The sequence below is a fragment of the Lichenostomus cassidix genome, chromosome 25 (assembly GCF_008360975.1).
Source record: "Lichenostomus cassidix isolate B80296 chromosome 25, HeHo_3.0, whole genome shotgun sequence".
Lineage (NCBI taxonomy): Eukaryota > Metazoa > Chordata > Aves > Passeriformes > Meliphagidae > Lichenostomus > Lichenostomus cassidix.
In genome coordinates, this window is record NC_139505.1 from 1,679,842 (window position 1) to 1,707,838 (window position 27,997).

Genomic DNA, 27,997 nt, shown 5'->3' on the forward strand with positions numbered 1-27,997 from the left:
AATGTGGCGGGAGGGGACAGTGGGGACATGGGGGGGACAAGGGGGGGTTTGGTGTCGCCTCTGCTGTCCTGGGTCACCCCGCGGTGTCACCGCTGGTGGCATTGGGGGGTTGATAGGGAAATGGGATTTGGAAAAATTCGGGATTTGCGGGAAATGGGATTTGTGGGGGAAAAACCTGGATTTGGGAAAAACCCCGGGATTTGGGGAAATGGGATTTGGGGAAAATGGGATTGGGGAAAATGGGATTTGTGGAAATGGGATTTGGGGGAAAATTCGGGATTCGGGAAATGGGATTTGGGGAAAATGGGATTTGGGAAATGGGATTTGGGGAAAATGGGATTTGGGGAAAAGTGGGATTTGGGGAAAATGGGATTTGTGGGGGAAATGGGATTTGGGGAAAATGGGATTTGGGGGAAATGGGATTTGGGGAAAATGGGATTTGGGGGAAATGGGATTTGGGGAAAATGGGATTTGGAAATGGGATTTGGGGAAAATGGGATTTGGGGAAAATCGGATTTGGGGGAAAAATTCGGGATTTGAGGGAAAATAGGATTTGGGGAAAAACCTGGATTTGGGGGAAAGTCCCTGGGATTTGGGGGAAAATTCGGAATTTGGGGAAAAATGGGATTTGGGGAGAAAATCTGGATTTGGGGAAATGAGACTTGGGGGAAAATGGGATTTGAAACTGCTGGATTTGGGGGCAAATCCTGGATGTGGGGGGAAAAAAATGGATTTGGGGGAAAAAATGCCGGGTGGAGGAAAAAATCGGGTTTGGAAAAATTCGGGATTGGGAAATGTGATTTGAGGGAAACTGGCATTTGGGGGAAAAATGGGATTTGGGGGAAAAACCCGGGATTTGGGGCGGAAAAACGGGATTTTGGAGAAATCCTGGATGTGGGGAAAAACGGGTTTGGGAAAAAAATTGGGGATTTGGGGGGAAAACCTCGGAATTTGGGGGGAAAACCAGGGATTTGGGGGGAAATCTCTGGATTTGTGGGGAATAAAAGAGAATTTGGAGGGAAACCCGCTGGATTTGGGGGGAAAAAATCCGGATTTCGCGGGAAAATCTCGGGATTTGGGGGGAAAAATAGGGTTTTGGGGGAAAATCTCGGGATTTCGGGGAAAACCGCTGGATTTGGGGGAAAAACCTACGGATTTTGGGGGAAAAACAGGATTTGAGGAGAAAAAAAAAGGGATTTAGGGAGAAAAAAACAGGATTTGTGGAGAAAAAAGCCGGAATTTGGGAAAAACCCGAAATTCGGGAGGAAAACCCCAGGATTTGGGGGGAAAACCGAGAAATTTTCGGTGGTTTCGGGTGGATTTTGAATATTTTTAGGGTCGGGGTTGGAGGGATTTGGGGGATTTGGGGTTTTTTGCGGGGGATTTGGGGGGATTTGAGGGGGGTTTGGGATTTTTATGGGAGGGGTGGGGCCGGTTTTGGGATTTTTGGGGTTTTTTGGGAGGGTTTAGGGGATCATTTTAGGGCTTTGGGGTTTTTTTTTTGTGGGGTTGAGATGCTTTTGGGTTGTATTTTGGGTTGATTTTGGGTATTTTTGTGGTTTTTGGGGTTTTTTTGCAGGATTTACAAGGTTTCGGGGCGATTTGGGGGTTTTTTTGGGGGTCTCTGGGTTTTTTGAAGGATTGGGGGTTTTGGGGGGATTTAGGGAGTTGAGGGTTTTTTTGAGGCTTGAGGGGATTTTGGGTTTTTTGGGAGAGTTTGCTGCTTTTTTTGGGTTGAGGATTTTGGGAATTGAGGGCGTTTTGGGGAATTTGGGGGTTTTTGAGTGGATTTGGGAGTATTTTGTGGGAGTTTTGGGAGGCTGAAGTGATTTAGGGAGGATTTAGGGGAGATTTTTGGGGGTTTTTGTGGAGGGGATGAGGGTTTGATAATGGGATTGATAATGGGATTGATTGATAACGGGATCGATAACGGGATTAATAACGGGATTGATTGATAACGGGATTGATTGATAACGGGATTGATTGATAACGGGATTGATAACGGGATCGATAACGGGATTGATAATGGGATCGATAACGGGATTGATTGATAACGGGATTGATAACGGGATTGATAATGGCATTGATTGATAACGGGATTGATTGATAACGGGATCGATTGATAACGGGATCGATAACGGGATTGATAACGGGATTGATTGATAACGGCATTGATAACGGGATTGATAACGGGATCGATAACGGGATCGATTGATAATGGGATTGATTGATAACGGCATTGATAATGGGTATTGCTAATGGGGATCGATAACAGGATTGATAACGGGATCGATAACGGGATTGATAACGGGATTGATTGATAACGGGATTGATAATGGGATTGATCGATAACGGGATTGATTGATAACGGGATTGATAACGGGATTGGTAATGGGATCGATAACGGGATTGATTGATAACGGGATTGATAACGGGATTGGTAATGGCATTGATTGATAACGGGATTGATTGATAACGGGATTGGTAACGGGATCGATAACGGGATCGATAACGGGATCGATAATAGGATTGACAGTGGGATTGACAATGGGATTGGTAATGGGATTGATTGATAACAGGATCGATAACGGGAATACATCACGGGGATCGATCCCAAAGATCAATAACAGGGGTCGATAGTGAAGATCAATACCAGGATCGATGCCGGGGCTGATAACAGGAATCAATACCAGGAATCAATGCCAGGTATCGATAACCGGGATCGATCCCGGAGCTGATAACAGGAATCAATAGCTGGGGGTCAATACCAGGAATCAATACCAGGAATCAATAATCAGGATCGATACCAGGTATTGATAACCGGGATCAATCCAGGAGTTGATAACAGGGATCAATAACCGGGATCAATAACCGGATCAATAACCGGGATCGATCCCGGCGTTGATACGAGGAATCAATAACCGGGGGTCAATAGCAGGAATCGATACCAGGATCAATAATCAGAATCAATACCAGGTATCGATAACCGGGATCGATCCCGGGGCTGAGAACAGGAATCGATACCGCGAATTAATGCCCCTGATCGATCCCGGGGCTGAGAACAGGAATCGATACCAGGAATCAATAACCGGATCAATAACCAGGATCAATAACCGGTTATCGATCCCGGGGCTGAGAACAGGAATCAATACGGGGGATCAATGCCCCTGATCGATCCCGGGGCTGAGAACAGGAATCAACACCAGCAATCAATACCCGGAATCAATACCAGCAATCAATATTCGGATCAATAACAGAAATCAATAACCGGATCAATACCCAGTTATCGATCCCGCTCGCCCCGCCCACCCCAGACCGGAATTACGTCACGGCACTTCCGGCGCGTTGGCTCCAAGATGGCGGCGCTGGTGCTGAGGTGACTCCGGAGGGGCGGGATGGGCCTGGGGACACTGCGGGACATTTGGGGACATTTGGGGACACTGCGGGGACACTGCGGGACACAGGGCACCGGGACACGATCCCAGCGCGGCCCGGGGCGCGGCGGGGCTGGCGGGTGGCGCGGTTGTCGCCGCGGCTCGCTCAGGGACAGTCCGGCCTGGCGTGAGGGGATGGCTGTGAGCTGCTGTGACACCTCAGCGCCACCCGTGTCACCCCTCAATGCCCTCCGTGTCACCTCAGCGCCACCCGTGTCACCCCTGCCACCCCCAGATCCCCTCCGTGTCACCTCAGCGCCACCCGTGTCACCCCTGCCACCCTCAGATCCCCTCCGTGTCACCTCAGCGCCACCCGTGTCACCCCCGTGTCACCCCCAGATCCCCTTCATGTCACCTCAGCTCCCCCCTATCCCCCCTAAATGCCCTCCCTGTCACCTCAGCGCCACCCGTGTCACCCCTTTCACCCCCAAATCCTTCCCGTGTCATCCCCAAATCGCCCCCGTGTCACCTCAGCGCCACCCGTGTCACCCGTGTCACCCCCAGATCCCCTTCCTGTCACCTCAGCGCCACCCGTGTCACCCCCAAATCCCCCGGGGTCACCACCGTGTCATCCCCGTGTCGCCTCAGCTCCGCCCGTGTCACCCCCGTGTCACCCCTAAATCCCCTTCCTGTCACCTCACCGCCACCTCTGTCACCCCTGTCACCCCCAAATCCTTCCCGTGTCATCCCCAGATCGCCTCCGTGTCACCTCAGCGCCACCCGTGTCACCCCTGCCACCCCTAAATCCCCTTCCTGTCACCTCAGCTTCACCCTTGTCACCCGTGTCACCCCTAAATGCCCTCCGTGTCACCTCAGCGCCACCCGTGTCACCCCCAAATTCCCCGGTGTCACCACCGTGTCACCCCCGTGTCACCTCAGCTCTGCCCGTGTCACCCCTGCCACCCCCAAATCCCCTTCCTGTCACCTCAGCTCCCGCCTATCCCCCCGTGTCACCCCTAAATGCCCTCCGTGTCATCTCAGCGCCACCTCTGTCACCCCTAAATCCCCTTCCTGTCACCTCAGCTCCACCCGTGTCACCCCTTTCATCCCCAAATCCCCGCTGTCACCCCCAGATCGCCCCCGTGTCACCTCAGCTCCACCCCTGTCACCCCCAATATCCCCTCCATGTCACCTCAGCTCCACCCGTGTCACACCTGCCACCCCTAAATCCCCTTCCTGTCACCTCAGCGCCACCCGTGTCACCCCCAAATCCCCCGGTGTCACCACCGTGTCACCCCCGTGTCACCTCAGCCTCGCCCGTGTCACCCCCGTGTCACCCCCAAACGCCGCAGTGTCACCCCAAAACTGCCCCCCGTGTTGTCCCTGTCCCCTCGGCCGCCCCGTGTCACCTCCCCGTGTCACCTCTGAACGTCCCTCGTGTCACCCCCTGTCCTCCCCGTGTCACCCCACATGTCACCCTTGTCACCTCCCGTGTCAGCCCCAAACTGCCCCCATGCCACCCTCCGTGTCACCCCCAAACTGTCACCTGCATGTCCCCCCGTGTCCCAACCCTGTCACCCCCACCTCCCCCGTGTCACCCCCAGTGTCACCTCCCTCGTGCCCTCCCCGTGTCACTGCTGTCCCCTCGTGTCACCACCCCGTGTCACCCCAAACCCTGCCTGTGTCACCTTCCCGACCCTCCATGTCACCCCTGTCCCCTCCTTGTCACCCTCCTGTCACCCCAAACCCTCCCCGTGTCACCCCTGTCCCCTCCTTGTCACCCCCCAGTGTCACCTCTGTCCCCCACTGTCACCTCCACCTCTGGGGTTTCTCTCCATTCCCATTTTTCCTCTTTTCCCCATTTCCCACCTCCCAAAATTCCCTTTTTCCCACCAATCCTGAGCCAATTTTGGGGATTTTAAGGATTTTTTTAATCCCTTTTTTAGGATTTTAAGGTTTTTCTCATCCCATTTTTAAGAGTTTAAGGTGTTTTTTCTCCCATTTTTAGGATTTTAAGTTTTTTCCCATCCTATTTTTAGGATTTTGAGGTCTCTTCCCTCCCACTTTTAGGATTTTAGGGTCTTTTCCCTCCATTTTAAGGGTTTTAGGGTCTTTCCAATCTCATTTTTAGGATTCTAAGGTGTTTTCCCTCCCATTTTTAGGATTTTGAGGTCTCTTCTCTCCCACTTTTAGGATTTTAGGGTCATTTCCAAGCAATTTTTAGGACCTTCAGGTCTTTCCCATCCCACTTTTAGGATTTTAAGGTGTTTTCCCTCCAATTTTCACGATTTTAGGGTATTTTCCAAGCAATTATTAGGATTTTAAGGTCTTTTCCCTCCTGTTTTTAGGATTTTAGAGTCTTTCCCTTCCCATTTTTTGCATTTCAGGATCTTTCCCATCCCATTTTTGGGATTTTAAGGTTTTTCTCATCCCATTTTTAGGATTTTAAGGTTTTTCTTGTCCCATTTTTAAGAGTTTAAGGTCTTTTCCCTCCCATTTTTAAGATTTTAGGGTCATTTCCAATCAATTTTTAGGATTTTAAGGTGTTTTCCCTCCAATTTTTAGGGTTTCAGGATCTTTCCCATCCCATTTTTAGGATTTTGAAGTCTCTTCTCTCCCACTTTTAGGATTTTAGGGTCATTTCCCTCCAATTTTTAGGACCTTTAGGTCTTTCCCATCCCATTTTTAGGATTTTAAGGTCGTTTCTCTCCAATTTTTAGGGTTTTAGGGTATTTTCCAAGCAATTATTAGGATTTTAAGGTGTTTTTCCTCCCATTATTAGCATTTCAGGATCTTTCCCATCCCATTTTTAACATTTCCAGGTATTTCCCATCCCATTTTTAGGATTTTAAAGTTTTTCTCATCCCATTTTTAAGAGTTTAAGGTGTTTTTCCTCCCATTTTTAGGATTTTGAGGTCTCTTTCCTCCCATTTTTAAGATTTTAGGGTCATTTCCAATCAATTTTTAGGATTTTAAGGTGTTTTCCCTCCCATTATTAGCATTTTCAGGATCTTTCCCATCCCATTTTTAGGATTTCAGGATCTTTCCAATCCCATTTTTAGGATTTTAAGGTGTTTCCCATCCTATTTTTAGGATTTTGAAGTCTCTTCCCTCCCACTTTTAGGATTTTAGGGTCATTTCCAAGCAATTTTTAGGACCTTTAGGTCTTTCCCATCCCATTTTTAGGATTTTAAGGTGTTTTCCCTCCAATTTTCACGATTTTAGGGTATTTTCCAAGCCATTTTTAGGATTTTAAGGTCTTTTCCCTCCCATTTTTAGGATTTTAGAGTCTTTCCCTTCCCATTTTTTGCATTTCAGGATCTTTCCCATCCCATTTTTAGGATTTTAAGGTTTTTCTCATCCCATTTTTGGGATTTTAAGGTTTTTCTCATCCCATTTTTGGGATTTTAAGGTTTTTCTCATCCCATTTTTAGGATTTCAGGATCTTTCCCATCCCATTTTTAGCATTTTCAGGATCTTTCCCATCCCATTTTTAGGATTTTAAGTTTTTTCCCATCCCATTTTTAGGATTTCAGGATCTTTCCCACCCCATCCCACCATCCCAGCTGTTCCCAGTCAGTCAGCAATTTAGGATCATTTCTAATTCCCACAATTTTTGGGAACAAAACACTCTTTGTGTTTCCCTTTCCCCCCCTGGAGCCAAAGCTCAATTCTGCTGCTTTTTGGGGGAAAATTCACAGGTTTTTGGGGGAATTCTGCTGGAGTTCAGCACCCCAAATCCATCCCACACCTCGTCCTGCCCCGGGGGGGGAGAAAATTCCAGGAAATTCCAGAGGATTTTAGCAAATTCTAGCAAATTCCAGCAGATTCCAGCAGATTCCAGCAGATTCCAGCCCACGCTGGAGCTTTCCCTGCCCATCCCTGGAATGTCAGCGACAATCGCTGCATAAAATCCCTTTTCTCACCCCAAAATCCCATAAAATCCCTTCTCCCACCCCTAAATCCCATAAAATCCCTTCTCCCACCCCAAAAATCCCAGAAAATCCCTTTTCCCACCCCAAAATCCCCATAAAATCCCTTCTCCCACCCCAAAAATCCCATAAAAATCCCTTCTCCCACCCCAAAATCCCCATAAAATCCCTTCTCCCACCCCAAAATCCCATAAAATCCCTTTTCCCACCCCAAAAATCCCATAAAATCCCTTCTGCCACCCCTAAATCCCTTCTGCCACCCCTAAATCCCCATAAAATCCCTTCTCCCACCCCAAAATCCCATAAAATCCCTTCTCCCACCCCAAAAATCCCATTCCCTGTCCTAAAATCCCTTTTCCCACTCCTTTCCCATCCCAAAACCCCTTCTCCCGCCCCAAAATCCCCATAAAACCCCTTCTCCCGCCCCAAAATCCCTTCTCCCACTCCTTCCCACCCCAAAATCCCATTCCCCATCCCAAAAATCCCTTCTCCCGCACCTTCTCCCATCCCAAAAATCCCATTCCCTATCCTAAAATCCCTTTTCCCACTCCTTCCCAATCCCCAAATCCCATTCCCCGTCCCAAAAATCCCTTTTCCCACTCCTTTCCCACCCCAAAATCCCCATAAAATCCCTTCTCCCACTCCTTCCCAAATCCCATCCCCATCCCAAAAATCCGTTCTCCCACTCTTTCCCACCCCAAAAATCCCATTCCCTATCCCCAAATCCCTTTTCCCACTCCTTTCCCACTCTAAAATCCCTTCTCCCACCCCTAAATCCCCATAAAATCCATTCTCCCGCCCCAAAATCCATTGTCCCGCTCCTTCCTTATCTCAAAAATCCCATTCCCCGCCCCAAAATCCCTCTTCTCACTCCTTTCCCTCCCAAAAATCCCTTCTCTCACCCCCTCCTTATCCCAAAAATCCCATTCCCTATCCTAAAATCCCTTTTCTCACTCCTTTCCCACCCCAAAATCCCCATAAAATCCCTTCTCCCACTCCTTCCCAATCCCCAAATCCTGTCCTCATCCCAAAAATCCCTTTTCCCACTCCTCCCCATCCCAAAAATCCCATTCCCTATCCTAAAGTCCCTTTTCCCATTCCTTTGCCACCCCAAAATCCCCATAAAATCCCTTCTCCCACCCCAAAATCCCTTCTCCCACTCCTTCCCAATTCCCAAATCCTATCCCCATCCCAAAAATCCCTTCTCCCATCCCAAAATCCCTTTTCCCACTCCTTTTCATCCCTAAAATTTCTTCTCCTGCTCCTTGCCTGCCCCAAAATCTCTTCTCCCATCCCAAAATCCCTTTTCCCAAACCTTCCCCATCCCAAAATCCCTTCTTGCACTCCATCCTTCTCCCTAAAATCCCTGCTCTCATACCAAAATCCCTTCTCCCAACGTTTCCCCCATAAAATCCCTTTTCCTACTCCTTCCCCATCTCAAAAATCCCTTCTCCCACTCCTTTCCCACCCTAAAATTTCTTCTCCCGCCCCAAAATCCCTTCTCCCACTCCTCCCCATCCCAAAAATCCCATTCCCCGTCCTAAAATCCCTTTCCCCACTCCTCCCCATCCCAAAATCCCTTCTCCCACCCCAAAATCCCTTTTCCCACTCCTTCCCATCCCTAAAATTTCTTCTCCTGCTCATCCCCATCCCAAAATCTCTTCTCCAGTCCCAAAATCCCTTTTTCCATTCCTTCCCATCCCTAAAATCCCATTCCCCATCCCAAAAATCCCTTCTCCTTCTTCCCCATCCCTAAATCCCTTCTTCCACTCTATCCTTATCCCTAAAATCCCTTCCCCATCCCAAAATTCCTTTCTCCCACTCCTTCCCATTCTTAAAATCCCTTCTCCCCATAAAATCCCTTTTCCTACTCCTTCCAATCCTAAAATCCCTTCTCCCATCCCAAAATCCCTTTTCCCACTCCTTTCCATCCCTAAAATCCCATTCCCTATCCCAAAAATCCCTTTTCCCACCCCTTCCCCACCCCAAACCCCCCCGGACCCCATTTTTGGGGGATTTTCCCCACTCCCAGCTGGATTTCAATCCCCCAAAGCTCAGCCCTTCCCTCCCCCCAGGCTCCTCCCGCTGGAATTTGGGGAATTTTGGGATTTTTGGGAATTCCCAACCCTTTTTCCCTCTTTCCCCAGGGCTGTGGGGCGACGCTGCCTGCTGGCCCGGCTGGGGCCTGGGCCCTCCCTGCACCAGTGAGTAACTGGGATGGACTGGGACGGACTGGGAGGGACTGGGAGGAACTGGGAGCAGCTGGGAGGAACTGGGAGCAGCTGGGAGGAACTGGGAGTTACTGGAAGGGAGTTAGTGGGAGGAGCTGGGATTACTGGGAGTCCTGGGAACAGCTGGGTGGAACTGGGATTACTGGGAGCTTCTGAGAGGAACTGGGAGTTACTGGGAGCTGCTGGGAGTGATTGGGAGTGACTGGGAATGACTGGGAGCTACTGGAAGTTGCCAGGAGCAGCTGGGAAGAGCTGGGAGCTGCTGGGAGTGACTGGGAGTGACTGGGAGCTACTGGGAGCTACTGGGAGCAGCTGGGAAGGAGTTGCTGGGAGGAACTGGGAGTTACTGGGAGCTGCTGGGAGTGATTGGGAGTGACTGGCAGTTACTGGAAGTTGCCAGGAGCAGCTGGGAGTTACTGGGAAGGAGTTGCTGGGAGGAACTGGGAGTTACTGGGAGCAACTGGGAGCGACTGGGGGTGACTGGGAGTTACCAGGAACAACTGGGAGCTACTGGGAGTGACTGGGGGCGACTGGAGTTACTGGGAGCAGCTGGGAGCTACTGGGAGTTGCCAGGAGCAACTGGGAGTTACTGGGAGAGAGTTGCTGGGAGGAACTGGGCTTACTGGGAGCTGCTGGGAGCAGCTGGGAGTTACTGGGAGGGAGTTGCTGGGAGGAACTGGGGTTACTGGGAGCTACTGGGAGCAGCTAGAAAGAGCTGGGAGCAGCTGGGAGTTACTGGGAGGGAGTTGCTGGGAGGAACTGGGAGTTACTGGGAGCTGCTGGGAGTTGCCAGGAGCAGCTGGGAGTTACTGGGAGCAACTGGGAGGAGCTGGGAAGAGCTGCGAGCTGCTGGGAGTGACTGGGATCTACCGGGAGCTACTGGGAGTTACTGGGAGCTACTGGGAGTTGCTGGGAGCTACTGGGAGTTACTGGGAGCTACTGGGAGTTGCTGGGAGCTACTGGGAGTTGCTGGGAGCTACTGGGAGCAGCTGGGAGGAACTGGGAGTTACTGGAGTTACTGGGAGCAACTGGGAGTTACTGGGAGCTACTGGGAGTTGCCAGGAGCAACTGGGAGTTACTGGGAGGAACTGGGAGTTACTGGGAAGGAGTTGCTGGGAGGAGCTGGAAAGAGCTGGGAGCTACTGGAGTTACTGGGAGTTACTGGGAGCAGCTGGGAGGAACTGGGAATTACTGGGAATTACTGGGAGCTACTGGGAACTAACTTTCTTTGAAGTTTTTTTTTTTGTTGTTGTTTTTTCTATTTTGTTTTGGTTTTTTTTGTTTTCTTTTGTTTTTTTGGTTTGTTTTTGGGGTTTTTTTGGGTTTTGGGATGTCAGAGTCCTTCCCAACCCCTCCATATCCCCTTTTCCCAGTGTGATCCTGATGGGAACTATGGGGTTTTTTGGGAGTTTTTGGGGTATTTTTTGTTTGTTTTTGGGTTTTTGGGGTTTTTTTTGTTTGTTTTTGGGTTTTTGGGGGTTTTTTGTTTGGTTTTGGGGTTTTTTTGGGGTTTTTTCAGGATTTTGGGGTGTCAGAGTCCTTCCCAACCTCCATATCCCTTTTTCCCAGTGTGATCTCAATGGGAACTATGGGGTTTTTTGTTGTTTTTTTGGGGTTTTTTTTGGGGGTTTTTTGGTTGTTTTTGGGGTTTTTTGGGGTTTTTCAGGATTTTGGGGTGTCAGACCATTCCCAACCCCCCATATCTCCTTTTCCCAACATAATCCCTATGGGAATAATGGGGTTTTTTGGGAGTTTTTGGGGTTTTTGGGGTATTTTTTGTTTGTTTTTGGGTTTTTGGGGGTTTTTTGTTTGTTTTTGGGGTTTTTTGGGTTTTTTCAGGATTTTGGGGTGTCAGAGCCTTCCCAACCTCTTGTATCCCCTTTTCCCAGTGTGATCCCAATGGGAACTATGGGGTTTTTTTGGGGAGATTTGGAGGTTTTTGGCATTTTTTTGTTTGGTTTTGGGGTTTTTTTGGGTTTTTTCAGGATTTTGGGGTGTCAGAACCTTCTCAACCTCCTGTATCCCCTTTTCCCAGTGTCATCTTGATGGGAACTATGGGGATTTTTTGTGTTTTTTTGCGTTTTTTGGGAGTTTTTTGGGGTTTGGTGTGTTTTTTGGGTTTTTTTTTGGGGTTTTTCAGGATTTTGGGGTGTCAGAGCCTTCCCAGCCTCCATATCCCCTTTCCCCTGTGTGATTGTGATGGGAACAATGGGGTTTTTTTGCATTTTTTGGGAATTTTTTGGGGGTTTTTTGTGTTTTCTGGGGTTGTTTTTGGTTTTTTTTGGGATTTTTTCAGGATTTTGGGATGTCAGAGCCTTCCCAACCTCCATATCCCTTTTTCCCAGTGTGATCCCAATGGGAACTATGGGGTTTTTTGGGAGTTTTTTGGGTTTTGTGTGTTTTTTGGGGTTTTTTTTGTATGTTTTTCGGGAGTTTTTGGGGGTTTTGGGGTGTCAGACCCTTCCCAACCTCTTGTATCCCCTTTTCCCTGTGTGATTGTGATGGGAGCAATGGGGTTTTTTGGGAGTTTTTGGGATTTTTTCAGGATTTTGGGGTGTCAGAGCCTTCCCAACCTCCTGTATCCCCTTTCCCAGTGTGATCCCAATGGGAACTATGGGTTTTTTTGGGAGTTTTTGAGTTTTTTGGCATTTTTTTGTTTGTTTTTGGGGTTTTTTGGGTTTTTTCAGGATTTTGGGGTGTCAGAGCCTTCCCAGCCTCCATATCCCCTTTCCCTGTGTGATCCCAATGGGAACAATGGGGTTTTTTTACGTTTTTTGGGGTTTTTTTGGGGGTTTTGTGTGTTTTTTGGGGTTTTTTGGGTTTTTTTTCAGGATTTTGGAGTGTCAGAGTCCTTCCCAACCTCCATATCCCATTTTCCCTGTGTGACCCCAATGGGAACAATGGGGGTTTTTTGTGTTTTTTGGGAATTTCTTTGGGGTTTTGTGTGTTTTCTGGGGTTGTTTTTGGGTTTTTTTGGGATTTTTTCAGGATTTTGGGGTGTCAGAGCCTTCCCAACCTCCATATCCCTTTTTCCCAGTGTGATCTCAATGGGAACTATGGGGTTTTTTGTGTTTTTTGGGAATTTTTTGGGGGTTTTGTGTGTTTTTTGGGGTTTTTTTTTTTGTTTTTTTCAGGATTTTGGGGTGTCAGAGCCTTCCCAACCTCCATATCCCCTTTTCCCAGTGTCATCCTGATGGGAACAATGGGGGTTTTTTGTGTTTTTTTGCGTTTTTTGGGGTTTGGTGTGTTTTTTGGGGGTTTTTTTTGGTTTTTTCAGGATTTTGGGGTGTCAGAGCCTTCCCAACTCCTCCATATCCCCTTTTCCCAGTGTGATCCCGATGGGAACAATGGGGTTTTTTGGGATTTTTTTGGGTTTTGTGTGTTTTTTGGGGTTTTTTTTGTATGTTTTTCGGGAGTTTTTGGGGGTTTTGGGGTGTCAGAGCCTTCCCAACCTCCATATCCCCTTTTCCCTGTGTGATCCCAATGGGAACTATGGGGTTTTTTGGGAGTTTTTGAGTTTTTTGGAATTTTTTGTTTGTTTTTGGGGTTTTTTGGTTTTTTTCAGGATTTTGGGGTGTCAGACCCTTCCCAACCCCTCCATATCCCCTTTCCCAGTGTGATCCCAATGGGAACCACAGCCCAGGAGGAGATGAGCAAATTCTGGGAGAAGAATTCTCGATCCAACCGACCCTTGTCCCCTCATGTCAGCATCTACAAGTGAGGAATGCACCCCAAAATCAGCCTGGGAACCCCAAAAATCAGCCCTGGGGACCCCAAAATCAGCCTGGGGACCCCAAGATCAGCCTGGGGACCCCAAGATCAGCCTGGGAACACCAAAATTGGCCCTGGGGACATCAAAATCATCCTGGGGACCCAAAAATCGTCCCTGGGGACCCCAAAATCAGCTCTGGGGACCACAAAATTGTCCCTGGGGACCCTAGAATCGTCCCTAGGGACACCAAAATCATTCCTGGGAACTCCAAAGTCATCTCTGGGGACCCCAAAATTGGCTCTGGGGACACCAAAATCGTCCCTGGGGAATCCAAAAATCGTCCCTGGGGATCCAAAATCGTCCTGGGGACCCCAAAATGAGCCCTGGGGACCCCAAAATCGTCCTGGGGACCCCAGAATCATCCCTAGGGACACCAAAATCATTCCTGGGAACTCCAAAGTCATCTCTGGGGACATCAAAATCAGCTCTGGGGACCCCAAAATTGTCCTGGGGACCCAAAAATCGTCCCTGAGGACAACAAAATCAGCCTGGGGACACCAAAATTGTCTTGGAGATCCAAAAATCGTCCCTGGGGACACCAAAATCAGCTCTGGGGACCCAAAAATCGTCCATGGGGACCCCAAAATCGTCCTGGGGACATTGAAATCATCCCTGTGGGACCCAAAAATCATCCTGAGATCCCCAAAATCGTCCCTGGGGATCCAAAAATCGTCCCTGGGGATCCAAAAATCGTCCCTGGGGACACCAGAATCGTCCCTGGGGACCCAAAAATCGTCCCTGGGGACACCAAAATCAGCCTGGGAACCCCAAAATTAGCCCTGGGGACACCAAAATTGGCCCTGGGGACATCAAAATCATTCTGGGACCCCAAAATTGTCCCTGGGGACGCAAAAATCGTGCCTGGGGACATCAAAATCGTCCCGGGGGACCCAAAAATCATCCCTGGGGACATCAAAATTGTCCCTGGGGACCCCAAAATGAGCCCTGGGGATCCAAAAATTGTCCTGGGGATCCAAAAATCATCCCTGGGGACATCAAAATCGTCCCTGGGGACACCAAAATCAGCCTGGGAACCCCAAAATTAGCCCTGGGGACACCAAAATTGGCCCTGGGGACATCAAAATCATTCTGGGACCCCAAAATTGTCCCTGGGGACGCAAAAATCGTGCCTGGGGACATCAAAATCGTCCCGGGGGACCCAAAAATCATCCCTGGGGACATCAAAATTGTCCCTGGGGACCCCAAAATGAGCCCTGGGGATCCAAAAATTGTCCTGGGGATCCAAAAATCATCCCTGGGGACATCAAAATCGTCCCTGGGGACACCAAAATCAGCCTGGGAACCCCAAAATTAGCCCTGGGGACACCAAAATTGGCCCTGGGGACATCAAAATCATTCTGGGACCCCAAAATTGTGCCTGGGGACATCAAAATCAGCCCTGGGGACCCAAAAATCGTCCCTGGGGACATCAAAATTTTCCTGGGGACCCAAAAATCGTCCCTGGGGACATCAAAATCAGCTCTGGGGACCCAAAAATTGTCTCTGGGGACCCCAAAATTGGCCCTGTGGACATCAAAATCATCCTGGAGACACCAAAATTGTCCTGGGGATCCAAAAATCGTCCCTGGGGACACCAAAATCAGCTCCGGGGACATCAAAATCAGCTCTGGGGACCCAAAAATCGTCCCTGGGGACATCAAAGTCAGCCCTGGGGACACCAAAATTGTCCTGGGGACCCAAAAATCATCCCTCGGAACATCAAAATCAGCTCTGGGGACACCAAAATTATCCTGTGGACCCCACAATCGTCCCTGGGGACCCAAAAATTGTGCCTGTGGACATCAAAATCATCCTGGGGACCCCAAAGTCGTCCCTGGGGGACCCCAAAGTCACTCTGGGGCAACTCAAAATCATCCCTGGACACCCCAAAATTGTCTTGGGGACACCAAAATCACCCTGGGGACCCTAAAATATTCCTTGGGCATCCCAAAATCATGTTGGGGTCCCCAAAGTCATCCTGTGGACCTCAAAATCATCTCTGGGCACCCCAAAATCATCCTGGGCACCCCAAAATCATCCCTGGGAGGTCTGAAGTCATCCCTGGGGGACCCCAAATCATCCCTGGGCACCTCAAAATTGTCCTGGGGACCCCAAAATCATTCCTGGGAGCTCTGAAGTTATCCTGGGGACATCAAAAATCCACCTGGCTACCCTAAAATCATCCCTAGGGACCCAAAAATCACCCTTGGCATCCCAAAATCATCCCTGGGCACCTGAAAATGACCCTAGAGACCCCAAAATCACCCTGAGGGACCCCAAAATCAGCCCAGGCACCCCAAAGACATCCAGGGTCACCCCAGTGTCACCCAGGGCATCCCAAATTCACCCCAGGCCACTTCACCATCCCCCAGGATGCCCCAAAGTCACCCCAGAGCCAACCCAACATCACCCAGGACACCCCAAAGTCATCCCTAGGGACTCCAAAGTCACCCAGGACACCCCAAAATCATCCCTAGGGGACTCCAAAGTCACCCAGGACACCCCAAATCCTCCCCCAGGCCCTGCCCTGTCCCCCCCCCAGCCGTTCCCAGGGATATTTGGGACAATCCCAAATGGTTCTCCTGTTCCCCCTGCAGGTGGTCTCTGCCCATGGCCATGTCCATCACACACCGCGGCACCGGCGTGGCACTGAGCCTCGGTGGGTGACACTGGGGACAGCTGGGGACAGCTGGGATGGTGTGGGGTAACCCTGGGATAGCACGGGCTACCCTTGGGACACTCTGGGATTACCCTGGGACAGCATGGAATAATCCTGGGACACCTCTGGACACCCCAGGGACACCTCTGGGATAATCCTGGGACACCTTTGGGACGCTCCTGGATACCCTGGGACACCCCTGGGACACTCTGGGATTACCCTGGGATATCCTGGGATAATCCCAGGAACCCCTGGGACATCCCTGGGACACCCCTGGGACGCCACTGAATACGCTGGGACACCTCTGGGATATCCTGGGATAATCCCAGGACACCTCTGGGACACTCTGGGACACTCTGGGATATCCCTGGAATACCCTGGGACACCTCTGGGATATCCTGGGACACCCTGGGACACTCTGGGATTACCCTGGGATAGCGTAGGATAATCCTGGGACACTCCTGGGACACCCTGAGACACCCCTGGGACACTCTGGGACACCTCTGGGATATCCTGGGATACCCTGGGACATTCTGGGACAGCCTGGGATAGCATGGGATAATCCTGGGACATCCCTGGGACACCTCTGCTCACTTTGGGACACCCCTGGGACACACCTGGATGTCCTGGGAGACTCTGGGACGCCTTGGGATAATTTTGGGACACTCCTGGACACCTTTGGGACACCCTTGGGACACCCTGGGATACCCCAGGGACACTCTGGGTTAGTCTGGAACACTCCTGGGATAATCCTGGGACATCCCTGGGGTACTCTGGGATATCCTGAGACACCTCTGGGACACTCCTCTGTCCCAATATTCCCATTCCATGTGTATCCCTGTTCTGATCAATCCCAAATCCCCCTCCAGGTGTGTCCCTGTTCTCCCTGGCTCTGATCCATCCCAAATCCCACTCCAGGTGTATCCCTGTTCTCCCTGGCTCTGATCAATCCCAAATCCCATTCCAGGTGTGTCCCTGTTCTCCCTGTTCTGATCAATCCCAAATCCCCCTCCAGGTGTGTCCCTGTTCTCACCCACCCCAAATCCCCCTCCAGGTGTATCCCTGTTCTCCCAGGCTCTGATCAATCCCAAATCCCACTCCAGGTGTGTCCCTGTTTTGATCAATCCCAAATCCCCCTCCAGGTGTGTCCCTGTTCTGATCAATCCCAAATCCCCCTCCAGGTGTGTCCCTGTTCTGATCAATCCCATATTCCCCCTCCAGGTGTGTCCCTGTTCTCCCTGGCTCTAACCCACCCCAAATCCCCCTCCAGGTGTATCCCTGTTCTCCCTGGCTCTGATCAATCCCAAATCCCACTCCAGGTGTATCCCTGTTCTCACCCATCCCAAATCCCCCTCCAGGTGTGTCTCTGTTCTGATCAATCCCAAATCCCCCTCCAGGTGTGTCCCTGTTCTCCCTGCTCTGATCCACCCCAATATTCCCACTCCAGGTGTATCCCTGTTCTCACCCATCCCAAATCCCCCTCCAGGTGTGTCCCTGTTCTCCCTGGCCGCTCTGCTGCTCCCGGAGCAGTTCCCTCACTACCTGGCCCAGGTGAGGTCGCTCAGCCTCAGCCCTGCCCTCATCTTCTCGGCCAAGTTCGCCCTGGTCTGTCCTTTCTCCTACCACACCTGGAACGGGATCAGACACCTGGTGAGTCCCCAGCAGGGAAATCCGGGAATTGTGCGCCTGGAATGTTCCGGAAGCTCCTCGGAGCTGTTCTTGGGGACAGCAGGTGACAAATTGGTGGTGCTGGAGAGTCCTCCGTGCTTGGATGAGTGGGGAATGGGGAGATTTTTGGGAACAGAATGAAATGTTTTGGGTTTGGGGTTGAGAGAGGGGATTTTGGGAATGATTTTTTCAGGATTTTTTGGGAGCGAATTCCAGAGGAATTCACCTGGATCAGTTGGGAATGGGGAGATTTTTGGGAGCAGCATGAAATGTGTTGGGTTTGGGATTGATGGGGAAGTTTTTGGGAGGGATTTTTTGGGAGGGAATTCCAGAGGAATTCACTTGGATCACTGGGGAATGGGGAGATTTTTGGGAACAGTTTTTTGGGATTGATGGAGGGGATTTTGGAGAACCACAGGGATTTTTTGGGATCAAATTCCAGAGGAATTCACCTGCATCATTGGGGAATGGGGAGATTTTTGGGAACAGAATGAAATGTGTTGGGTTTGGGATTGAGGGAAGGGATTTTTGGGAGGGATTTTTGGGAGTGAATTCCAGAGGAATTCACCTGGATCAGTTGGGAATGGGGAGATTTTTAGGAACAGTTTTTTTGGGATTGATGGAGGCAATTTTGGAGAACTATAGGGATTTTTTGGGAGTGAATTCCACAGGAATTCACCTGGATCAGTTGGGGAATGGGGAGATTTTTGGGAACAGAGTGAAATGTTTTGGGTTTGGGGTTGAGGGAGGGGATTTTGGGAGTGATTTTTTCAGGATTTTTTGGGAGCGAATTCCAGAGGAATTCACCTGGATCACTTGGGAATGGGGAGATTTTTGGGAACAGCATGAAATGTGTTGGGTTTGGGATTGATGGGGAAGTTTTTGGGAGGGAATTCCAGAGGAATTCACTTGGATCAGTTGGGAATGGGGAGATTTTTAGGAACAGTTTTTTTGGGATTGATGGAGGGGATTTTGGAGAACCACAGGGATTTTTGGGATCAAATTCTGGAGAAATTGACCTGGATCAGTTGGGAATGGGGAGATTTTTGGGAACAGAATGAAGTGTTTTGGGTTTGGGGTTGATGGAGGGGATTTTGAGGAACCACAGGCGTTTTTTGGGATCAAATTCCAGAGGAATTCACCTGGATCACTTGGGAATGGGGAGATTTTTGGGAACAGTTTTTTTGGGATTGGTGGAGGTGATTTTGGAGAACTATAGGGATTTTTTGGGAGTGAATTCCACAGGAATTCACCTGGATCACTGGGGAATGGTGAGATTTTTGGGAACAGAATGAAACATGCTGGGTTTGGGGTTGATGGAGGGGATTTTGGAGAACCACAGGGATTTTTTGGGAGCAAATTCCAGAGGAATTCACCTGAATCAGTCAGGAATGGGGAGATTTTTGGGAACAGAATGAAATGTGTTGGGTTTGGGATTGATGGAAGGGATTTTTGGGAGGGATTTTTGGGAGTGAATTCCAGAGGAATTCACCTGGATCAGTTGGGAATGGGGAGATTTTTGGGAACAGAATGAAATGTTTTGGGTTTGGGGTTGAGGGAGGGGATTTTGGGAGTGATTTTTTCAGGATTTTTTGGGAGCGAATTCCAGAGGAATTCACCTGGATCACTTGGGAATGGGGAGATTTTTGGGAACAGCATGAAATGTGTTGGGTTTGGGATTGATGGGGAAGTTTTTGGGAGGGAATTCCAGAGGAATTCACTTGGATCAGTTGGGAATGGGGAGATTTTTGGGAACAGTTTTTTTGGGATTGATGGAGGGGATTTTGGAGAACCACAGGGATTTTTGGGATCAAATTCTGGAGAAATTGACCTGGATCAGTTGGGAATGGGGAGATTTTTGGGAACAGAACGAAATGGTTTGGGTTTGGGGTTGATGGAGGGGATTTTGGGGAGCCTCAGGGATTTTTTGGGAGTGAATTCCAGAGGAATTCACCTGGATCAGTTGGGAATGGGGAGATTTTTGGGAAGAGAGTGAAACATGCTGGCTTTGGGGTTGATGGAGGGGATTTTGGAGAACCACAGGGAGTTTTGGGATCGAATTCCAGAGGCAGCCAGGGGAGCAGGGATTGGGGAGCAGGGATGGAAAAAGGGAACGGGAATGGGGTGGGGAGAATGGGAATGGGAATGGGGGCAAAGGGGGTGGATGGAATGGGGGAATGGGAATGGAATGGGGAGAGGGGATGGGAAAAAGGGAGAGGGATTTGGAAAGGGGAGAGGGGATGGGAAATGGGGAAAACAGAGGGAAGCAGGAATGGGAATGGGATTTCCCAAACTTTGGGTTTTTCCATTATTTAACCTCCTCAGTTTTAGGATTTCCCAATTTTAGGATTTCCCAAATTTTGGGTTTTTCCATTATTTAACTTTTTGAATTTTAGGATTTCCTGAATTTTGGGTTTTCTCATTATTTAATCTTTTCAACTTTAAGATTTCCCAATTTTAAGATTTCCCAATTTTAGGATTTCCTGAATTTCAGGGGGATGGGAAATGGGGAAAAGAGAGGGAAGCAGGGATGGGAATGGGAAAGGGAGCAGGGATGGAATGGGGGGAGTGGGAATGGGAAAAAGGGAGAGGGATTGGGGAGCAGGGATGGAAAAGGGGAACGGGAATGGGGTGGGGAAAATGGGAATGGGGTGGGGAAAATGGGAATGGGGTGGGGAAAATGGGAATGGGGTGGGGAAAATGGAAATGGGAATGGGGGAAAAGGGGATGGATGGAATGGGGATGGGAGTGAGAAACAGGGATGGGAAGGAGATGGGGAATGGGAAGGGGGAAATGGGGGAAGGAGAGGTGACAAAGGATGGGAAGAGAGGGAAGCAGGGATGGGAAAGGGGAAATGGGGATGGAAGTGGGGAGAGGGGATGGGAAAGGGGAGAGGGATTTGGAAGGGAGAAATGGGATGGAGAAAGGGGAAATGGGATGGAGAAAGGGATGGGAAGGGGAAATGGGGATGGAGAGGGGAACAGGGGTGGGAATTGGAGTTAAATGGGATAAAGGAGGGACATGGGGGACACATCCCTTGTTAGGGACAGGTCCTTCTTTAGGGACACCCTGGGGACAAATCCCCCATCAGGAACCCCTAGCAGGGACATGGGGACACCTCCCCCAGCACTGGGGACACATCCCTCTTCAGGGACCCCCCTGGGGGAACATGGGGGACACATCCCCCATTAGGGACATGTCCCACTTTGGGGACAAATCCCCCATCAGAGATCCCTAGCAGGGACATCCCTCATCAGGGACATGGGGGACACATCAGGGACATGGGGGACACTGGGGACATGTCCCTCTTTAGGGACACTTTGGGGACAAATCGCCCTTCAGGGACCCCCAACAGGGACATGGGGGACACATCCCTCTTCAGGGACACCCTGGGGACACATCCCCCGGCACTGGGGACACATCCCTCTTCAGGGACATTGGGGACAACCCCATGGAGTGATGTCCCCACCCCGTGTCTCCGCAGGCCTGGGACCTCGGCAAGGGACTGCGGCTGCCGCAGGTGACACAGTCAGGTGTCCTGGTGTTGATCCTGACCCTGCTGTCCTCCGCCGGCCTGGCCGCCCTGTGACCAGAAACCCGGGAATTCCGGGAATTTTGGGAATTTCGGGAATCCCGGTCCCAATTTGGGGAAGTCTCCTCCCCCCTGAACCCCCGGGATGAGCAGAGCTGCTCCTCCTGCCCCACCCCCCAGCGTGCCAGCGGCGCTCCTTGTCCCCACGTGTCCCTGAGTGTCCCCGAGTGTCCCCAGGCAGGGACAATGCGAGATCTGTGCGCCACGAGTGGGATCGGGAATGGCGACGGGAACAATGGCATCTGAGAGGGACAAGGAGCTCCATTGAGCCGCGACAGCCACGGGGGTGGGGGACAGGTGACATCGCGCTGCCACCCCGCTGCCACCATTCGGGGTCCTCTGTCCCATGGCAATTCCGTGACTCGACTGATTTTTGGGGGAAAACGTCCAGTTTTGGAGCTCCTGCCGCTGAAAAATTCCCATTTTTCCCAATTTTTTCCCAATTTTTCCCGATTTTTCCTGATTTTTCCCGATTTTTTCCCAATTTTTCCCTATTTTTTTCCCAATTTTTCCAGTTTTTTCCCGATTTTTCCCTATTTTTCCCGATTTTTCCCGATTTTTTTCCCGTGCGGTGTCACCTGTCCCCTCTGGAATAAAGCAGCTCTGATCCTCCAGCCTGTCTGTTGTGTGTCCCACTCTGGGGAAAATGGGGTTTTTTTGGGATTTTGGGAATTGCAGCTTCCCAGAGGAGTCCCGGTGTGGAAAAATGTGGAAAAAAAGAAGTTTTCTGACTGAGCCTGGGAGTTTTGGGGTGAAATTTGGGGATTTTTAACCTTTGGGAGGAGGACAATCCCAGCTCCAACCCCATTCCTGCTCCAGTGCTGTGTGGGGAAAGATCCTCCTGGCAAAATCCTGGAATTTTGGGGGAAAATCTGCTTTCCTTATGGGATTTTGGGGAAAATCTGCTCTCTTTGTGGGATTTTGGGGGGAAATTTGCTTTCCTTATGGGATTCTGGGGGGAAATTTGCTTTCTTTTTTGGGATTTTGGGGGGAAATCTGCTCTCCTGGTTGGGATTTTTGGGAGAAAATCTGCTCTCCTGGTTGGGATTTTGGGGGAAAATCTGGTCTCCTTATGGGATTTTGGGGGAAAATTTGCTCTCCTGGTTGGGATTTTGGGGGAAAATCTGCTCTCCTTATGGGATTTGGGGGAAAATCTGCTCTCCTGGTTGGGATTTTTTTGGGAAAATCTGCTCTCCTTGTGGGGTTTTGGGGGAAAATCTCTCCTGGTTGGGATTTTGGGGGCAAATCTGCTCTCCTGGTTGGAATTTTGGGGGAAAATCTGCTCTCTTTATGGGATTTTGGGGGAAAATTTGCTTTCTTTGTTGGGATTTTGGGGGAAAATCTCTCCTGGTTGGGATTTTGGGGAATATCTGCTCTTCTTATGGGATTTTGGGGGAAAATTTGCTTTCCTGGTGGGGTTTTTTGGGGAAAATCTGCTCTCCTGGTCAGGATTTTGGGGGAAAATCTGCTCTCCTGGTTGGGATTTTTGGGGAAATCTCTCTTTATGGGATTTTGGGGGAAAATCTGGTCTCCTTATGGGGTTTTGGGGGAAAATCTGCTCTCCTTGTGGGTTTTTTTGGGGAAAAGCTACTCTCCTGATGGGAATTTTGGGGAAAATCTGTTTTCCTGGTTGGGATTTTGGGGGAAAATCTGCTCTCCTTATGGGATTTTGGGGGAAAATCTGCTCTCCTTATGGGATTTTGGGGGAAAATCTGCTCTCCTTATGGGATTTTGGGGGAGATTTTGGGGGGATCCACAGTGGCAGGAGAGGGCTGGGGGATTTGATCCCATCCCACCCCTAATTAATGTCCCACTAATTAACAGAAATCTCCCTCGGGATCAGGGATGAGGAAGAGGAGGGAACAGCTCCAAATCCTGAATCCTGAACGATCTGAGCTCATTCCAAAAATTTCCTGCATCTCCCAGCCTTTATTCCCCATTTTTGGGGGGCTCAGCCCCTCCAGGGGGGTGGGAAAGGTGGGATTTGGGGGGTTGTGTCCCCAGGGAGGGGACAGGGACAGCAAGGCCACCTCAGGGCTCAGGAGCTGGGGGTGTCCCCAGAGCTGGGGGGATTTTGGGGTTCCTGCCCCACGCTGTCCTTGGGTTTTGGGGGCTCAGGCTGGGTGGAGCCCCCGGTGAGACCCCCAGGGCTCTTTCCGGAAGGTTCTGTGTCCCAAGGCTGCTGGAACTGGGGGGAGCAGGGAGGGAAGGGGTGAGGGGGAAATGGGGGGTGCAGGGACCCCATGGAAGGATGGATCCCCCAGGGACCCCATGGAAGGATGGATCCCCCATGTCACCTTAGCCACACCTCCCCAGCCCTGGGTGTATCATGTGTGTATCCCGAGTGTATCCCGAGTGTGTCCCAGATGTGTTCCATGTGTATCCTGTTTGTATCCCAGGTGTATCCCGTGTGTATCCTGTGTGTATCCCAGGTGCATCCTGTGTGTATCCCGTGTGTATCCCAGGTGTATTCCATGTGTATCCCAGGTGTGTTCCATGTTTATCCTGTGTGTATCCCAGGTGTATCCCATATATGTCCTGTGTGTGTATCCCGTGTGTATCCCATGTGTGTCCCGTGTGTATCCCATATATGGCCTGTGTGTGTATCCTGCGTGTATTCCAGGTGTATCCCAGGTGTATCCCGTGTGTATCCCATGTTTATCCTGTGTTTATCCCGTGTGTATCCCACGTGTCCCACGTGTGTCCCATGTGTGTATCCCAGGTGTATCCTGTGTGTATCTCAGGTGTATCCCATGTGTGTATCCCGGGTGTATTCCACATTTATCCCGGGTGTATCCCATGTGTGTACTCAGTGTGTATCTCATGTGTATCCCAGATGTGTTCCATGTGTATCCTGTTTGTATCCCAGGTGTATTCTGTGTGTATCCTGTGTGTATCCCATGTGTATCTCAGGTGTGTTCCATGTGTGTCCTGGGTGTATTCTGTGTGTATCCCAGGTGTATCCCATGTGTATCCCCTGTGTGTCCTGTGTGTATCCCGCATATATCCGGTGTGTGTATCCTTTGTGCATCCCATGTGTATCCTGTGTGTATCCCACATGTGTCCCATGTGTATCCTGGGTGTGTCCTGTGAGTATCCCAGGTGTGTTCCATGTGTATCCTGTGTGTATCCCACATGTGTCCCATGTGTATCCTGGGTGTGTCCTGTGAGTATCCCAGGTGTATCCCATGTGTATCCCATGTGTATCCCACATGTGTCCCATGTGTATCCCATGTGTATCCCATGTGTATCCCGTGTGTATCCCATGTGCATCCCGTGTGTATCCCATGTGCATCCCATGTGTATCCTGGGTGTATCCTGTGTGTATCCTGGGTGTATCCTGTGTGTATCCCAGGTGTATCCCAGGTGTATCCCATGTATCCCACAGATGTCCCCCATGTCCCCAATGTGTCACCTTGCCAGTGACACGGATCCTGGTCCCGTTGCAGGCTCTCAGCAGGGCCCTGGGCTGTCCCTGTGTGTATCCCGTGTGTATCCTGTGTGTATCCCATGTGTATGTCAGTGTATCCCATGTATCCCACAGATGTCCCCGATGTCCCCAATGTGTCACCTTGCTGGCGACATGGATCCTGGTCCCATTACAGGCCCATTACAGGGCCCGTGGCTGTCCCTGTGTGTATCCTGTGTGTATCCCACTTTATCCCATGTATCCCATGGATGTCCCCAATGTGTCACCTTGCCGGTGACACGGATCCTGGTCCCGTTGCAGGCTGTCAGCAGAGCCCAATGTGTCCCTGTGTGTATCCTGTGTGTATCCTGTGTGTATCCCAGGTGTCGCCTGGTTTATCCCCTGTGTCCCATGGATGTCCCCAATGTCACCTTGCCAGTGACACAGATCCTGGTCCCGTTGCAGGCTGTCAGCAGAGCCTGTGGCTGTCCCTGTGTGTATCCTGTGTGTATCCCAGGTGTATCCTGTGTGTATCCCATGTATCCCATGAATGTCCCCAGTGTGTCACCTTGCCGGTGACACGGATCCTGGTCCCGTTGCAGGCTGTCACCAGGGCCCGTGGCTGTCCCTGTGTGTATCCTGTGTGTATCCTGTGTGTATCCCAGGTGTCCCCTGGTTTATCCCCTCTGTCCCATGGATGTCCCCAATGTCACCTTGCCGGTGACACGGATCCTGGTCCCATTACAGGCTGTCACCAGGGCCCGTGGCTGTCCCTGGATCACTCGGCTGGCAGCTCCAGGTGACCTCGAGCTCAGGTCCAGCCAGGGCGGGGGGATGTGCCGCGGCATGTCCCATGTCCCCAGAAACGTGCCCCACGGTGACACCTGGGGACAGAGCGGGGACACGGCGGGGGGTGGCACTGTCCCCCCGGAGGCAGAGCTGTCCCCAGTGTCCCCAAACCCCGCGGGGCTCACCTTGGATCGCGGCACGTGGGGCAGGAGGTGACCTCGGTCGTTGGTGATGAACAGGGTGGGGGGGCGCGGGGTGGGGAGCTGGGGGGGCAGGGGGTCACTGGGGGTCCAGGGTGGGGTTGGGGGATCTTAAAGGGGTCCAGGCAAGGGTTTTGGGGTCCTGGATGCCCACAGAAGGGGGTTTGGAGGGTGAGTGGGGAGTCTGGGATGGGGTTTGGGGTCCCAGGGGGTCAGCGGGGGTCAAGGGTTGGGATTTGGGGGTCAGTGGGGGTCCTGGGTGGGGTCTGGGGGTCCTGGGGGTATCAGTGGGGTCCTGGGATGGAGTTTGGGGTTTAAGGGGGTCTGGGGTGGGGATTGAGGGGTCTTAAAGGGGTCCAGGCAGGGGTTTGGGGTCCCAGGGAGTCAGTAGGGGTCCTGGGTGGAGTTGGGGGACCTGGGGGTATCAGTGGGGAGCCTAGGATGGGGTTTGGGGTCCCAGGGGGGTGGGGGTCTGGGATGGGATTTGGGTGGTCAGTGGAGGTCCTGGGTGGGGATTGGGGGCTTAAAGGGGTCCAGGCAGGGGTTTTGGGGTCCCAGGGGGTCAAGGGTTGGGATTTGGGGGTCAGTGGGGGTCCTGGGTGGGGTCTGGGGGTCTTGGAGGGGTCCAGAGAGGTTTTGGGGTCGTCCTGGGGGCTTCTGGGGGCTTTGGGGGTGCCGGGGGTTTTGGGGGTACCTGCGGGAGGGTTTGGGGTACCTACGGGGTTTGGGGATCGCGGGGATTTGGGGGTCCCGGGGGGAGTTTGGGGGTCCCGGGGGGGGTTTTGGGGTACCTGCGGGGGGGGCCGAGGCACTGTCCAGCACTGCATGCGGGGAGGGCTGAACGCATCCTCGTACTGGGGAGGGGAGCGGGGGGGCTGAGAGCCGCGACCCCCCGGGACCGCTGAGACCCTCGGGACCCCAGCGACCCCCGCGACCCCCTTGTCCTGCTGCCCCCCCGTTTTCCCCCCACCCTCCCCCTTCCCCCCCTTTCTACCCCCCCACTTTGCCCCTCTTCCCTCTCACCCCCCTTTCCCCCTTTCCTCCCCCTCTGTTTCCCCCTCATTTTCCCCTTCCTTCTCACTTTCTCCACTTTTTTCCCACTTTTTTCCCACTTTTTCCCCACTTTTTCCCCACTTTTTCCCCACTTTTTTCCCACTTTTTTCCCATTTTTCCCCCATTTCCCCCGCGCCCCTCCCCCACCTGCCCCGCCATGTTTCGTTGCCTGGCAACCGCCGCGAGCGCCCCCTGGCGGCCGTTACCGACCCTGCCGGCGGGGCGGGGCGGGGATTACGTCATCGCGTGTGGCCACGCCCCTTTCCATGCCCCGCCCCCTCCATGGCTCCGCCCCCACCGCCGGCTCTCAGCGGCGCGACAGGGACAGGGAAAGGAGGGGACAGGAGGGGACTGGAGGGACAGGAGGGGACAAGGACAATGGGGACAGAGACAGGGATAGGGACAGTGTCAGGGACAGGCGGGGACGGGGACAGGAAGGGACACGAAGGGACAGGCACAGGGACAGGAGGGGACAGGGACAGGGACAGGGACAGGGACAGGGACGGACAGGGACAGGGACAGGGACAGCGACAGGGACAGGGAGGGACAGGAGGCGACAGTAACAGGGATAGGGACAGGGACAGGGACAGGGAAGAACAGGAGGGGACAGGGACAGGAGGGGACAGGGACACAGACAGGAGGGGACGCAAAGGGACAGACACAGGAGGGGCCAAGGACAAGTCCCGTGTCCCTCATCCACCCCCGTGTCCCCTCAACCCCGTGTCACCACGAGAGGGGACAGCGGCCACCTCCGGCCTCAATGGTCACTGAGAGGGGCGGGCTGGGGACACGGGGGTCACCTCTGGGGACACGCCTGGCATCCTTTACCTGGAATGTCCTGCTCGGCTTGTCCCCTCCTGTCCCCATCCCCGTCCCCTCCTGTCCCCATCTCTATCTCTTCCTGTCCCCATCCCTGTCCCCATTCCTGTCCTCTCTGTCCCCATCCTGTCCCCATCCCTGTCCCACCCTCTCCCAATCCCTGTCCCACCCTCTCCCAATCCCTGTCCCCATCCCTGTCCCCTTCTGTCCCCATCCCTGTCCCCATCCCTGTCCCCATCCCTGTCCCCATCCCTGTCCCACCCTGTCCCAATCCCTGTCCCCATCCCTGTCCCCCTCCCTGTCCCCTCTGTCCCCCTCTGTCCCCATCCCTGTCCCCCTCTGTCCCCATCCCTTACCCTGTCCCCATCCCTGTCCCCATCCCTGTCCCCTTCCCTGTCCCACCCTGTCCCCACCCTGTCCCCCTCTGTCCCCTCTGTCCCCATCCCTGTCCCCATCCCTGTCCCCATCCTGTCCCCCTCTGTCCCCATCCCTGTCCCCA

The 27,997-nt window shown here is 51.9% G+C and overlaps 2 protein-coding genes and 1 long non-coding RNA gene across 4 annotated transcripts in view; 2 read left to right on the plus strand and 1 right to left on the minus strand.

The window, feature by feature from the left end:
- Positions 1 to 21,842, plus strand: part of LOC146427200 (uncharacterized) — a 36,294-nt gene extending 14,452 nt beyond the window's left edge. Inside the window, exon 2 of the long non-coding RNA XR_014856531.1 lies at positions 21,406 to 21,842. This is a non-coding gene — a long non-coding RNA (uncharacterized LOC146427200). The remainder of the gene's footprint in view (positions 1 to 21,405) is intronic.
- LOC146427203 (succinate dehydrogenase cytochrome b560 subunit, mitochondrial-like) lies at positions 3,294 to 21,842 on the plus strand. Its single transcript, XM_085082637.1, has 6 exons — positions 3,294 to 3,376; positions 9,454 to 9,510; positions 13,153 to 13,254; positions 15,907 to 15,968; positions 17,455 to 17,618; positions 21,121 to 21,842. Exons 1-6 carry the CDS (start codon positions 3,357 to 3,359, stop codon positions 21,223 to 21,225), a joined length of 510 nt encoding a protein of 169 aa, XP_084938763.1. The 5' UTR covers positions 3,294 to 3,356; the 3' UTR covers positions 21,226 to 21,842.
- Positions 21,843 to 23,137: 1,295 nt separating this feature from the next.
- On the minus strand, positions 23,138 to 26,955 carry CFAP126 (cilia and flagella associated protein 126). 2 transcript variants are annotated; one of them, XM_085082308.1, is made up of 5 exons: positions 26,827 to 26,955; positions 26,418 to 26,480; positions 25,612 to 25,689; positions 25,351 to 25,521; positions 23,138 to 23,416 (listed from the first exon to the last, which is right to left on the minus strand). In XM_085082308.1, exons 1-5 carry the CDS (start codon positions 26,836 to 26,838, stop codon positions 23,267 to 23,269), a joined length of 474 nt encoding a protein of 157 aa, XP_084938434.1. In that variant the 5' UTR covers positions 26,839 to 26,955; the 3' UTR covers positions 23,138 to 23,266. The 2 variants fall into 2 exon arrangements, with proteins under 2 accessions (XP_084938434.1, XP_084938435.1); XM_085082309.1 differs by lacking the exon at positions 25,612 to 25,689.
- Positions 26,956 to 27,997: the final 1,042 nt, after the last annotated feature.